General features: G+C 34.5%; 1 protein-coding gene across 1 annotated transcript in view; it reads left to right on the top strand.

Moving 5' to 3' along the window:
• The window catches only part of FMN1 (formin 1), a gene marked incomplete at both ends in the record, with an annotated part of 140,116 nt that overhangs the window by 97,300 nt on the left and 28,398 nt on the right, over positions 1-14,418 (top strand). The window contains one exon of the mRNA XM_082317960.1: positions 2,645-2,737. Within this exon, the coding sequence (XP_082174086.1) occupies positions 2,645-2,737 (93 nt within the window). The remainder of the gene's footprint in view (positions 1-2,644; positions 2,738-14,418) is intronic.

Below are 14,418 nucleotides of genomic sequence, written 5' to 3'. Positions count from 1 at the left end.
GTTATCTGAAAGAACTTCAGGAAGTAAACTGAGAGGTTTTAGTTTTAGATAGATATCATCTAGATAAATATCATCAGTAGAGAGAATTGTCCGAAGTTCTTTTTTTAAGGCTTTCCAATAATGTAAATTCTTAGAGTGCACCAGTATTTACTTGAATTCTTGTGTCTCTTTCAGTTTCATTGTTTCAAGATGACTTAAGCAATGCAAACTGGTATCTTATCTCATTTCATCTTGTCTCAAACTTTTAGAGTTTTAATCAGCACCCCTGATTCACTTATTCTCTGTCACCTGTCTCATTTGCTCTTCTCTTCTGTGCCTTTCTCTGTGTCTCTTACTCTTCCTCTCGCCTCATGCCAAATGTTGATCTTCTTGTTAAGGATGTTAGGATTCTTCTTAAGAATTCACTACCCAAATCAGCTTTCATTTTCAATTCATCCTAGTCTTGGTCATTTAAATATTTACATGGGACATACCTGAGTAACCTTTCTAAATCTTGTGTTATTAAAGCTTGTAGGAAGCATCTAGGAAGTTTTCAGTACTCTAGACAATGCATTAGCAACACCATATGTTTGAGAAAACACCTTTCTAGACTATGTTAGAGTATGTTTACATACTGCTGTAGCTACAAGCTTATTAGTATAGTACATATTCACAGAAATCTACTTCTGTATAGATTTATACAAATTTATTTATGTAAGATTATTATAAAATAATTATGGCTTGCAATCATTGTAACCTTACATGACTGTAATAATCATGCTCATTCTATAGTCACTGTGTACCAAATGCCTGAACATAATATGTGTACTAATACTTTTACACTTTTGTGATTTTATATTTATCTAATTTCTAAATATTGTCTTATCTAATTTTCTGTATATTTTTTTAAACACAAACCTGTAGCTGCTTTGTTCAAACTTCCAGTCAGAAACTTAACAATACTGTCTCAGTTCTTTTGCTAGATTGTTTCCCCTATACAATTCTAATATGTCCGTCTTCTTCCAAAGTAAAGTGTTACAATTTGCTTGGATAGCTGTAGAAATCTCCTTCTAATTCTACAAACATAAATATTAAGTATACATAAATTTCATTCAGTGCATGATAACAGTCATGGAAAGTTCAAATTTTTAATGGTAAGAGGCATGTATCATAAAAAAAATAATCTTTAAAAGTCATATAAACTTTCCTGATTTCTGATTTGTTTTGCTTAATTTAATTTATTAAAGACATGTAACTGAGCAGCTAATAAAAGACTTTCTTTCCCAATCTGTTATGGTTAAATTAACGCTCCATGCTGCCTACTATCTGGCATGCAAACAAATATCCATTAACTTTACTCTGAACAGTTTCAAAGGTCTGTCTTATGCTACAGGGTGCAAGACTAGAGATTAAAGATAAACTTAGACTATAGCCCAGGCCATTTTACAGAAGCTCTGGAGCTCCCCAGTAATGTCATAGTCCACAGTCTACATGAGTTGTGGAGGGATGCTAAATTAAAATACACACTTAGGTGGGAACAGGTATCTTTTCAGCATTTTTCTGTAACAACAACTGTTCAAATTTATTTCTGATCTCAATTAATTGAAAAGCTGTCTTTTTTAGTAAATCATGGTGGTCCGAGAGTATTACAGGCACCCTACTAGTTGTACAATAAAATGTATTCATCTGTTTTCAACCTTCCGTTAACTTTTTTCACTGCAGTGCAAAGTTACATTAACATGACATTTTAATTACAAATTCTCAACTTCTGTTTCCACAGTTTTGTATTAATTTTTCCTACAGTAAGTTGAACTATATAATGTTGTTAACAATATGGTGTGAATATGTTTCATGCAGCCAAACTGTAACTCTTGGGTTTAACTCCAAAATAAATTTCCATCTAAACTTAGCTTCTTGGGAATGAAGAGTTGTGTAAAAGAAAAATCTAATAGTAGTTCATAAATTCATTTGCTAAACAGAAGGTAATTGCATTTTGATTTCTAACAGTCTCATTTCATCTTTAATGTGGAACGCTGGAATCTACAGAGTTTACTAAAAGTTCTAGGAATGTTAAAATTCATTGGTGAATAACCTGGAGTTTTCAGAAATTGGCATGGCATCAAGTCTTAAAATAACAGGTAGATTAAATAGTAAACACATTTCAGTTAGATGCAAGTTAACTTTCTTAAATACTTCTACTATTTCATATCATGGCCTGGAATTTGAATGCTTTACTTAAGCACCCTGAATTCCTGCATGTGTGTGAGGAAAATGCTTGAGTATAGGATGCCTGGCATTGATTGATTAAAATCAGTCCAGATACAAGGCATCCTCCACTAACCACAGAAACAAAGTTTAGAGCTTTAAATAACATCTAGAATTTGTGTGTGAGGCAGCCTCAGCACACAGCTGGAGTTTTAGGACAAAGTTATTACTAAAGACAAATTCCACTCTTTAAACACGTATAAAAGTTGCTATTGGGTATGCTATACTAGCATTGGTATTTTTTATTTTAATGTAATTTTTTGATTCCTTAGTGCTTATTTATTTTGATTTCCTTTAAAGTAACTCTAGGTGACTAATTTAAATGTAGGTTTCTATAGTGTTGACATCTACTTCTGGTAGACGAATTCTGCCACAAATGTCTCTCAACTTCCTTTTGTAGCCTCTGAAAAGCAGATGAAGTTAGTTTGCAGAGAGTCTTCTGAAGAACATCTCCAGCCCTTCAAGGAGAAATTAGAGGAATTCTTCCAGAAAGGTAACCGCATTTGAAAAAAAAAAAAATATTGGCAAATAGTGTAGTGGTTTACAAAGTTATACATAATGCAAGCTGCATTAAATATCTGTAGCCTCTGAAAATTCCTACTATCTATTATCTATTATGTTCCTAATGTGCCTAATATATGTTACGAATAATGGTTACACAGACCTTGGACATCACTTGTCAAAGATAACTGTTCCCTTGATCTTACCCGTTTTCTATTGATTATTTTCTGCTTTGTTCTTTATCATTATTTGTAGGCAAAGTGAAAAAGGTATTCATCATAGACCAAAGTTATCATAGGGAACATAAAGCTTCAAGTTTTTATAAAAGACTAGACTGAAAAATATGCTTCTAGAGAAAGTCCACATATATATATGAAGTAATGGCATCTTTTATCAATAGTGTGGGCTTATGAGCTGACTAATTCAGATTTAAAAATTTTGTCTTGTGTGAGACAGAAATAGGAGTAAGGAAGTGATTTGCCAGGGTAGAGTCTGGAGACAACAGGAGTGAGATCAAAGGTACAATTTGATCATCAGTTCAAGACAATGTAAATGCAGGTTGCTGTTGTTGAAAAAAGCAATCCTACTCTCTCCTGTTTCCCAGACTACGTGTTCCCAGTCACGAGCTTCTGCTGCACCATTGTCTCTGGAGCTGTGCAAAATAGATAAGGGAATAGATTTCCACTCCCCCCCCTCCCCACCCCAGGTTGTAGGAGTACAGACAATTTGGGTAAACAGAGTAAGTGCTGCATTTCTGATGACTATATTAAGAATTGTTAAGAATTAAATATTACCAAGGGCTGGTATTTCTCACAGAAATCATGAACAGTTTAGCAATTTAATGTTTGAGAAGTGAACTATCTGAATCTGCTAATCCATGAAGAATGTTTACTTACTATTAGTGATTATTCAGATCGTTGTAATAATTTATGAATTAGCTTAATCCTTTTTATAAAGATTGTCCTAATGTCTTTTTAATAACTTTATTTCATGAGGCTGTCTTATTAAATACTTTGATAAGTGAAAACAGGATGTTTTAAAAGGAGCAGTCCCTGTTAAACTGTGCTGTTAAATAAACTAATATTCTTCTTCACCCTTCCCCCAGGCCATGGAGCACAATCAATATATTTATTTGATATATTTTTTCTTTTAGTTGCAAGTGTATTTGGACAGTATTAAAGCTGCAAATTTCTTGCCACAGAACTTTTAAAACAAAAAAAATTATAATGGAAATCTTTATGTCGCTGCAGAACAGTTGTATTGTCTTTTCAACTTATTTAATAGGAAATTTTCACTTACAGCTTAACAATGACATCAAGATTAAGATAGTATTATATATATTTCTACAGAACCATTATGATCTCCAGCATGCTTCTTGATCTTGCTTGCCAACGTATTGTAGCAGATCAGTGTAATTGTATCTTGTATAGGTTAAGTGATTCATGGTACTGTATGGATTACCCTGTTAGAGCAGCTCAGAAATGAGCAATCTGTATTCTTTCCTCACTACTGGCCAGAAATTCATCAGAGCAGAGCAGTCAAAATGATAGACTCAGGTATAGATCTGGACATAATTCAATTTTGCCCAGGTCTTGCCAAGACCCTAACCAAATGGTGTCTTCCACAATCATATCACAGATTCTGTAGTTCTTACTACACCCATGATCTCTTGAAGACTGTTGTGGTGAGTCCGGTAGGCAGCTGAGCACCACACAGCTGCTCACTCACTCCCCCTCGGTGAGGTGGGAAAGAGGGTCGGAAGGGTAAAAGAGAGAAAACCCATGGCTTGAGATAAAGACAATTTAATAGGGAAAGCAAAACCCGCATGCACAAACAAACCAAAATAAGGAATTCATTCACTACTTCCCATCAGTAGGCAGGTGTTCAGCCATTTCCAGGAAAGCAAGGCTCCATCACACATAACCACTACTTGGGAAGACAAATGCCATAGCTGAACTTCCCCCTTTCCTCCTTCTTTCCCCAGAGTTATTGCTGAGCATGATGTCATATGGTATGTGCTATCCCTTTGGTCAGTTGGGGTCAGCTGTCCAGGCTGTGGCCCCTCCCAACTTCTTGTGCACCCCCAGCCTACTTTCTGGGGGTCAGTGTTAGAAACAGAGAAGGCCTTGATCCTGTGCAAGCACTGTTCAGCAATAGGTAAAATGGGTGTGTTATCAACACTGTTTTGGTCACAAATCCAAATCACAGCAGCCTATGAGCTGCTATGAAGAAAGTTAACTCCACCCCAGCTAAAACCAGCAGAAAGAATAGCAAATGCATATCACCACAGTCCCCAAAAATACAGGCAACACAGTACCTGGTTCCTCCTGCAAAGCTGAGTTACCCTACTTTCTGATGAGTGGAATATGATAAAAATACCCAATTGATCTTGGAAGAAGATTAGTTCTGCTTTAGAGAAAATTCTGATTTAATTGTGCATTATCATTTCAAAGAGAAAAACATATTCCTCCAAACATTTGCCCTGTTTATGCCTATCAGTGTGGAAATTGAGATATATTTCTTTGTCAGTGTAACAGAAAATGTTATCCTTATGTTTGTGAATAATGTATATATTTAAAAAAAAAAAGAGAGGATATGTTCCTGCACGGTGTTCTGGGACAATGAGATCTTTATGTAAATTATTAAACTTATTGGACACTTTTTAGTGTTTCAGGTTTTTTGTATTCTAGAAAGAGCAAAACCACAGGGATTACTTACTTGTCCACTTTTTTCTTATGTTCTCTTGTTCTTCTTTTGCTTTATAATATTGTTGTATGGTATCTAATCATACACATTTAATTTTGTCTAATTTAACTTCTCATCTTTTGACATTCCTGTTTCATCTACCTTTTTCTGAGATGAGTAATTAGTAGGTTGTCAGATCCTGTAATTATTGACCCTATTTTTCCTTCAGTCACCTGATTGATTTGAATCTTTATAATTGATGGGTGGTACTTTCTGTGGCATTAGAATGGAAATCCTATAAAATTCTACAGTGAAGATAGGTAAAAATAACACAGAAACCCAGCTTAATTTATGGTACTAGAATAGGCACTGAACAAATTTCAAGCTCAGAGGTTCAGTTTAGATAAGTGTCTGGAAACTCAGCTGCTTCTCTGAAATTAAGAGCTAACTGATAATATTGAGCATCCGTTAAGCATCTGCTTTCAGTTTTGTTTGTTTAAAAAAGAGTTGTGGCTGGTTTAAGCAACTGTAAGAAAAAATTGTCTGTTATCTTTCTGCCAGCTCACAGCAAGTATCCAAAGCTCAGATGCTTTTCTGAAACTTCTGGCTTGAAAATAGGGCTGGAACTCGCAGATATTCAGGTTTTTCTCACACGCACAACTTCCCATCATCTCTAGTCAATGCTAAGTTGGAAATACTGTAAGAAAAAAAAAACATATTGATTTGCTTAAACTGAACTGTTTATATTTCCTAATTACAATTAATAGCAATTAAATCTAATACTTGCTGTGTTGTAACAAAAAACACTGAGAGTGTTATGGAGACTGACATTCTAAAATGCTGGAGGGGATAAACTGTACTTCTGCTGATGTCAGTGCTGTTTTGTATAACTGGATGTAATGTAGCCTAGTGCCTTCAACAGGGAATTAGGTGCCAGAACCTTTAGGTTCTATTCCCAGTTTAGCTGCTTGCCATGTGATGCTAGAATAGTTGGTTAATCTGTTTTTCAGAGAGCGTTTCACTTTTCTGGTACACAGATTGTTAAATAATGATTCTTGCTATTTTTTGTAGTGAAAGATAATCTTTGTCAAGTACTTTGTGATTCACATGAAAGATATCATGTGTAAACTGTGTTAATACTTCATTAGCTGTATTTGATATGCTTGTGCTTTTTGAAAAGGGCTTAGATTATTCTCAAAGTGGAAATAATCTTTAGTAGATTTAATTATATTATATGCAACATAGTAGATTGGTTTTACTATAATATGGAGACCTAAGAATTACTATAAATTAATATACACTTACTGTAATTCCAGTGGAATTACTGTATGGGTCTTTTTTCAGAAATATGTTCATAGTTTTTTCCATTTAAATTGCCATGATATGCAAAAAGAACTTCAAAATTATGGCATTAATGGTTGGTTTGGAATGCTCCCTAATTTATGAAATTCTTGCTCAAGATCGCTTAGAAGAAAACTCCTCTTTTGATATGAAGCTATCTATCTCACACACACAAAAAATCAGAATAGTTAGATGAATATGAGAAAGATGCAAAATACTCTATTTTGAAAAGGAGAAAAGAAAGAGTTTGATTACTGCAGCTATGAAGCTCACTAGAAGGGATGCTGGCCAGTAGCCATTGGTGTTAGTTCTTCATGACATTTTTTATTCTCCTTGTGCATTCTCTCAAGAATAATACAAACCAGAAAGGAAATGACATACAGGAGTAGGCAACTAGCCTTAATAAAATTTATTTCTTATTTTGCAGCTTGACTATTTCATATTGTTTGTCCATTTTAATAAATGTGGAAATGCATAACACAGATTCATGCAGGATCTTGCAAAATCTGGTCCCAAATTCCCCTTCATTGGTTCCAGGTCAGAAAGTATGTAAAAACTTTAATCTGGGATTTCCTCCCTCATATACTGGAATGTGCAAATCAAAAAGTCTTTATGCTTCATAGCAGTTAGCGTAAGAGCATAGCTGCCTCTCTTCATTTCTGTAAGAATAAAGCATCTTGATGATGAAGACTGCTATTAAAGGAATTCATCTAGTTTACAGCAGAGTCTGGGAAGCAAGTAGTCTTGATGTCAACACAGAACGGTTTTTGAAAATCATTAATAGTAGAAAGCAAAGCTGTTTGGGAAAGGCACATGATACACTGAAGTATACAAGGTAACAAGCAAGATGGAGAGGGAGGGATTTGTCAAAGACAGTAGATCTGTTGAGATTAATCCCATAGTAAAATAAATTGTCCTGTGTTTAGAATTCTAGCCTAGTACTTAGGAAACATCGGTTAAGTTCATTCCTTTGCTACAACTGCTGTATGTCTTGTACTACATAAAAGATCAACACTGCAGTCATGGGACTGCACAACAGAAAAACAGAGTCATAGACCAAGCTATTCTTGCTACTCCGCAGTGTTATGTCAGGAGGTAGTGCATTTTTCAGAGAAGGTTAGCAACCACATGGAAAACGTCAGTGGATTTTTACTGCTGAGTGATTCTTTCTCAATAATTTTAGCCAGGCTGCAGTAGCTACCTGGGCATGCATCCAGTCTATTGGGCTTTTTAATGTATTTCTGGTGCAGAACAGGAGCTTCAATCCACATTTCCTCATTTGCCTGTTGGAATGCACCATAGAGGATTGTTGAGGTAGGCCAGTGCGAAAGAAAATATATAAATTCTATTAAGGCTAACCCCCTTCACTTGAATGTTAACTCTTTTCTGTTTTATATTATTCTTGGGGGGATTATACCAAGAAATTAAGAAGTGTTATGAAAAAACAACATCCAAGTGTACCGGCCAGAAACTGATCAAAACTGCTACATTCTCTGACATGATAATAGGGAGGATAAACAGGGGGACTTGTGTGATTCTGTAACATACCTGGCTGCCTAAAAAGGCAGAGAAACACCTCCTGGCCTTTTCAAATGTGTGAATCCATTTCACATGAATTGTTTGATCTAGGTTGCTGCAACTACATAAAGAATTGTTACTGCCTTTCTCGGACATTTCTCCATGCCTCATGCCTCTCTCTCAGTTCCACCTTCATAACTTTATTTCCAGAAAAATAATTTCTTCTCTTAAAGTAACAAATTCTCACTGGATGCTGCGATTCTGTATTTTCTTACAAATTTGTTCAGCAGTAAGAAGAAGAAATACTGATTTTTTATTTGGAATCACTGGTTTTTAGATCACAGAGTTCTAAGTGAAACCTTGTTGAAGTATATTTGGCTTCTTTTAACCAAATAATTGAAAGCCTAAATCATTTAGATCTTGATTTCAAGTTAGCATCCAGGAAAATATTTTTAGTATTGTTGGTTTTCATTCCTAATATCCCTACTCAAATAATTTTATTATCACATTACTTGTTACCATCTTAAATTTATTTTTAACCAACTTTACTTGTTTCCATTTTCTTCCTCAACAATACATAAAGTACCATCTTATAATAGCTTTCATAGAAGAAATTTATGACACTAACTTTTCTTTAACTATACTGTAGTATATTTCAGCTGGCAGACTTTCCGTTTCTTGTTGATTATTTCCTACTTGTTCCTGGATATATAAATATTCCATCTTAAATGTTGTTCTTGTGCTATAGATGCTCATACATGGTGAATTATTCTCTTCGTCTAGTAGCATCTGCTGTATTAACCCAGAGAAAGCAACCTTCCTTTCTTAGTTTATAGCCCCATACATATTTTGAGTGTAGGAAGATGATAGTATAATTTCTTATATTACAACAAAAAAGTCTTTCCACTCACAACTCTACTGCTTTCCAATCAAAGCAGTCTATGAAGTATAAAGCAGGATGCTAACGTCATTTAGTAGCAATGAATCGGAAGTCAAGAATACTCCAAGACACTATTATCAGTACTATTTTCACAATACAATAATATTTCTTATTTCTCTCTTACTGTCAACAGTCCATACCTTTATAAATTTTAATACAGTCGAAGATTGGGAAGAAATTTACATTGGCACTTACTTCCTTTAATAGTCTGACAACATTATATTGTTGTTTTTAAAACAGATGTAGAGATTATGTTTTAAGTCCTTATTCATAGCGGTTTGGTAGAGCTTGCCTGTAATGACTTCCCAAAATACCAGAAACCCCTGAGAAATGTTTAAAATTCTTGCTTCTCTGCAATAAAAATATAGCTTTTCTCCCCAAGAAGAATATTAACAGAAAGAAATAAAAATATTCTAAAACTGCATATGAAACTAAGTCAAATACTTGTCTTCCCGCTAGTGTTGTACTTCTCTACCTTAATCTACATATCAGATTATGGTACCTGTGTTTCATTTTATTTGTCAGGCTCTTGAACATTTTAATGCTGAATAAGTGAAGCAAGAAAATCAAGAATAATTTTTAAGAGCACTGAATTTCAGTAACAGCTGCCTTTTAAAATATGGTGTATAAACAACAGCAGAAGAGCAATAGCACTTACAAGGATCGTACAGTTGCCCTGATTTTCTGTTACCTGCAATTATGAAGCTGCTTCTGTCAACCAAAAAACATGTCTTTGTAAAGATAACCAGTTCTACAGGACATCAGACTCTCTTGCAGATTCTGTGACTATCCAGTCTGTATATCAAATACTAATTCTTCCTTTTGTGAATAAGCTGTACAAATATGAAGACTTTTAACTTCAAAGCTTTATTTTCCATTCTAGTTACCATAAATCTTTTTGTTTCCCTTCATTTGTTTTCACTGAGAAGTTTTATTATCTCTGCCACACATATGCAGTTCTCACATTAAACAGTGTGGGAGGATATTTATGTCCAGTGTCAAACATGAAAAATATGTCATACTTCCTTGCAGTGATAATGTTTGCTTAAAACTTTTTATCCTTCCCAGCAATGACAGTACAGACCAGGCAAAGTTTGTGTTTAGATGTGGAACGCTGTTTTATATGCCAGCAGCAGAATTACTTTAATCTTTCAAAGTGTTTGTGACAGCCATAACTGTTTTCATCACTCAAAGATCGTTGTATTTAAACAGATGAAAGAGTGATTTACATAAATTGGCATGAGTCTGCAAAGCACAGAACCTTATCACTGTGGTACTCTGAGATTGTATAGTTAGACAATAGCCTCAGTCCACAAGACACCAAATAAGGTGTCCTGGAATGTGATTGCATCCATATGCCTCTAAGTAATGCAATATTGACAGTGAGCTGATTCAAAGAACAAGAATTCGCTCTGAAATGAATGTTTCCTCCTACACTACCAGAAGAATTACCAGCATCAAAGTCCTGAAAATTGATGTTAATTAAAGCTATGACTTTTCAGGAAACTTTCAATTGATAATTTTTGAGACAGATACACATCAAATTGCTATAATCAGTTCCACTATATCATGACTTACTATAAAAATTGGAGGGTTACACTCCTTTTGAACGTATAATATGAATGTAATTTAGAAGGACTTGTAATTAAAAATGCAATGTCGTCCTCTCTTAAAAGACAAGGAAAGAATCTCTTAGAGGCAACAGTTGCTTCTAGCTTCTTTTCAATTTGATTGTGTTATACTGAATTACTGTGGCTGCTGTAAAGTCACTGGCATTTCATTATAGAGAAGGATTTCCTATTAATAGCAATGGAGTGATATAATGAATGTTAGTCTGATACCTTTGATTTACTACAAAAAATTATGATGTATATGATAGTTATAAAATCTGTACCTAGAATTACTGATACCTTTAGTATAACCACTGTCAGCTGTCTGGAGTCTAATATTCTCTTTAAATTCTCATTGAAACCCTTATTTTCTGTTCAGTTCCGCTGGATTTCTTCCAGTGCCTATATCATAGGATTATAGGTAAACAGAACCATAGGTTATATATGTTGGGTTTTCACAGGGTTCCTATTAGGCTATTCTTTTAGTCCATCTGTTTTCTTCTTCTTTACTGTATTCTTATGAATTTCCCACATGATTTCCTATTTATCTACTTATCTTATTCTCTGCACTGCAGTCAACACCACTAGTGTGCAGTTTATCTGGATTTGCTCTGCTATTTACATCCTTATCTTAGCCTATTTGTGTTGATATTCAAAGTCAGTGAACTAATAGAATTTAAATGCCTGTCAAAGCTTTCCTCGACAGGAAGTCAGGATGCCCACTGATTAATTACTTTAGATTATATATCCTATGAGCAAGTGCTTATATATATATGGAAGCTATTACTGAAAGGAAAGAGCAGAGTCAAGAATTGGAAAGGATTGGATAGAGGAGATTAATGCACTTAAATAATGAAAGGCCCAAACACGCTTGCTCTCAAAAGACTTTAAGATGTACCATCACACTGGTCACTCTCACCTTATGTTTGTGCCCTCCACTCTGTAATTTCACACCATAGCCTTTGAATTAAGCTTGGAAATACCCTTCACTGCTGCCATAATACAAACTGATTATGACAATACCATGCTTAATCTGATATGCATTTATGTAGAATTTCTCTGTAGACTTTCGTAATTTTGGTGTGTTGATCATTTTTCTCAATTATGTTTTGTACCTGTGCAAACACATGAATATCCTGGTTTAATGCCTTTGGGCATGATTGATAAAAATACTAGATGCTGCAAATTTCAACAGGAAATTGGAGCTGTCTGTATTAGGTTCTGTTATGATGTAAACTGTGTTTGCCTTTTCTAAGCAATGATAACAGGTAAAATCTGTAGGCCAGACAAGAAATAGCCATCAGAAGGAAGCTTCTTTCTAAGAAAAAAAGATAAATAAATTTGACACCCACACTTATTGAACAGGATGTAGCAAGACCATTTGTTTTGAGAACAAAAATAACAATCACAATGTTCAGAGGGCAATTCTCAGAAATTTGAAGCTAGTTAAAAGACAAAGCACCAGGTTGCTACTAAGCTCTCAAAATTGGAGAATGACAGTAAAAACATATGGATGATACAGTGTTGTAAGATTACAGCTGTGATAAAAGACAGACTTCTCCTAAATGTAAGAAAAGTCTGATTTCAGGTCATCATTCAACCTCTCCTGCAACAACTTCTGCAGTATCTTTGTGCCTAAATACTTCAGATGCCAGGGCAAGATATTTAAAAATGTACCTTTGTCCTGTGACCAGCCCTTATAGTGCTGCTTTGTGAACAACTTGACAGAGGTGGAAAAATCAGTAGTTTTATTTCTCTTAAGAATTGTATGTATGGAATTGATTGGAACGGTACTTTTTTCATGGCGTGTAAATCAATTCAAACTTTTTAGCATCAGGATTTTTCAGCTATCTGAACTTTGTCCCAGGTCAGCTATTTTGAAAGTGTCTAAATAATATTTCTTAAAGGACTTCTTTTCAGCTACTGGATAGCATATTTTAGGACATAACTATTTGTACAAAGCACATGTATAAAGTCTTTCACCTTGAGAATGCCTTACAATCTGAAAATGCCCTCCACGAAGTGTTGCCATCTCTGGAATGGAACATGGTATCAGAGAGGGTCCTAGGGCCCTAGGACAGGCAGGGATACCTGACCAGACACAACAGTGTAGCTTCTGTGGCCGAGCAGAAAACTTTAAATGTTGAAGAAAATAATGCTAAAAGGAAAAACTGCTCTATAAACTGTATTTGGTTTGATTATCTATAGAGTTATCAGTATAGTTTATTAGTAAATGTTTATAATGTGTTTCCTTACCTTGAGTTTTGCACAAAGGGCCTGACCCAGCATTGACTTAGAGTTGAATGGGAGTTGGATAAGGCATATTTATGTTTAAGGTTATTTAAGCTTTCCACATCAGGGTTTCTTTCCTTACATGTAATTGGGCAGTTCCTAGGACAGAGAATCTCCAAGCTTAAACAGGAGAGCTGACACTACATTTCTGTTTGTTTGAAATAATGGTAGGGGAACTTTCGCTTTCCTGCCTTTTAAATGCCAGTCATTTTTCCTTTTAATGTAATTTCATATTGGTTTGGTAAATGAAGTAAATTGTCTCAAGATTTGAAATTTCTTTTCAAATTAAAAAAAAATATTTCCAAACTTGTATAGCATTTCCAAAAATGTTGTAAAATAAGTTGTCCTATTAAATATTTGATGTAGAGAATATTCTGCCATTATAGATGCAGATGCATCAAATTCCGAAGTATATTATTACTTTTACTTTGCATGTGATTTTTTAAGTCTATTCAAGACTTTCTTCTTCTAATGGAGAAAAAAATTAAGAGGAATTAAGCTCATTATGACTGGGTTATTAGAGCAGAATGAATTTAGATACAAATGATATTGGTATAGTTTGTGTTACTTATCATTCTCAGAAATAGCTTTTGTGTTTTTTAATAGATAAGATGGAATCCAAATGGTAGTCAAAACTTCGGCTATGACTACAATTATATTTAACTGTTCTACTAATAAATGAGTTGGAATTGCCTCAATTTTTTAGGATTTCGGTTACTTGATCGTTATAATGTATTTCTATTCTGTCTGCCTTTTGCATGGACCTACTATTATTATTGATTAAAAGCCATTTCCAAGAGATAGGAGGTACATCATAAAAAATAAGGTAATAATAAAGGTCCAGAGGTACAGTGAGCAGAAGGTCTGCAGTCATGGGCTTAACTGCTGCACTCACATTCCCTGGTCCTGTTATGTAATACTCATATTCTCTTCTTTCCTTTTACATAAGGATAAACGTGAACGTGTAAAAATGTTTACATCCACTGTGGGGGAAAAGAATCCAGATATTCCTAGCATAGAGTTCAACAGAAAATACACAAGCTGTAAAAACCCAAAATAGATCAGGTAGATGCAATAATAATTCTTGTTATTTTCCCAGTCTTAAATTAAGCTAACATGAGATTTTTTTCTTATGTATACACTCTCATGTCTCTCAACATGGTAGTATTTGAGTGCTTTCTAGGAATGAATTAAATGGCCTGACTAATGTGTCACACATGCTTTACTTTTCCCGTCATCTTTTCCCCATAAGGAGAGTAGTAGGTTTTTTAATTTAGAAAATTAGAC

The sequence above is a fragment of the Platalea leucorodia genome (assembly GCF_965183815.1).
Source record: "Platalea leucorodia genome assembly, chromosome: 7".
NCBI classification, from domain to species: domain Eukaryota; kingdom Metazoa; phylum Chordata; class Aves; order Pelecaniformes; family Threskiornithidae; genus Platalea; species Platalea leucorodia.
The sequence above is the reverse complement of the archived record's forward strand: the minus strand, read 5'-3'. Positions and strand labels throughout refer to the sequence as shown.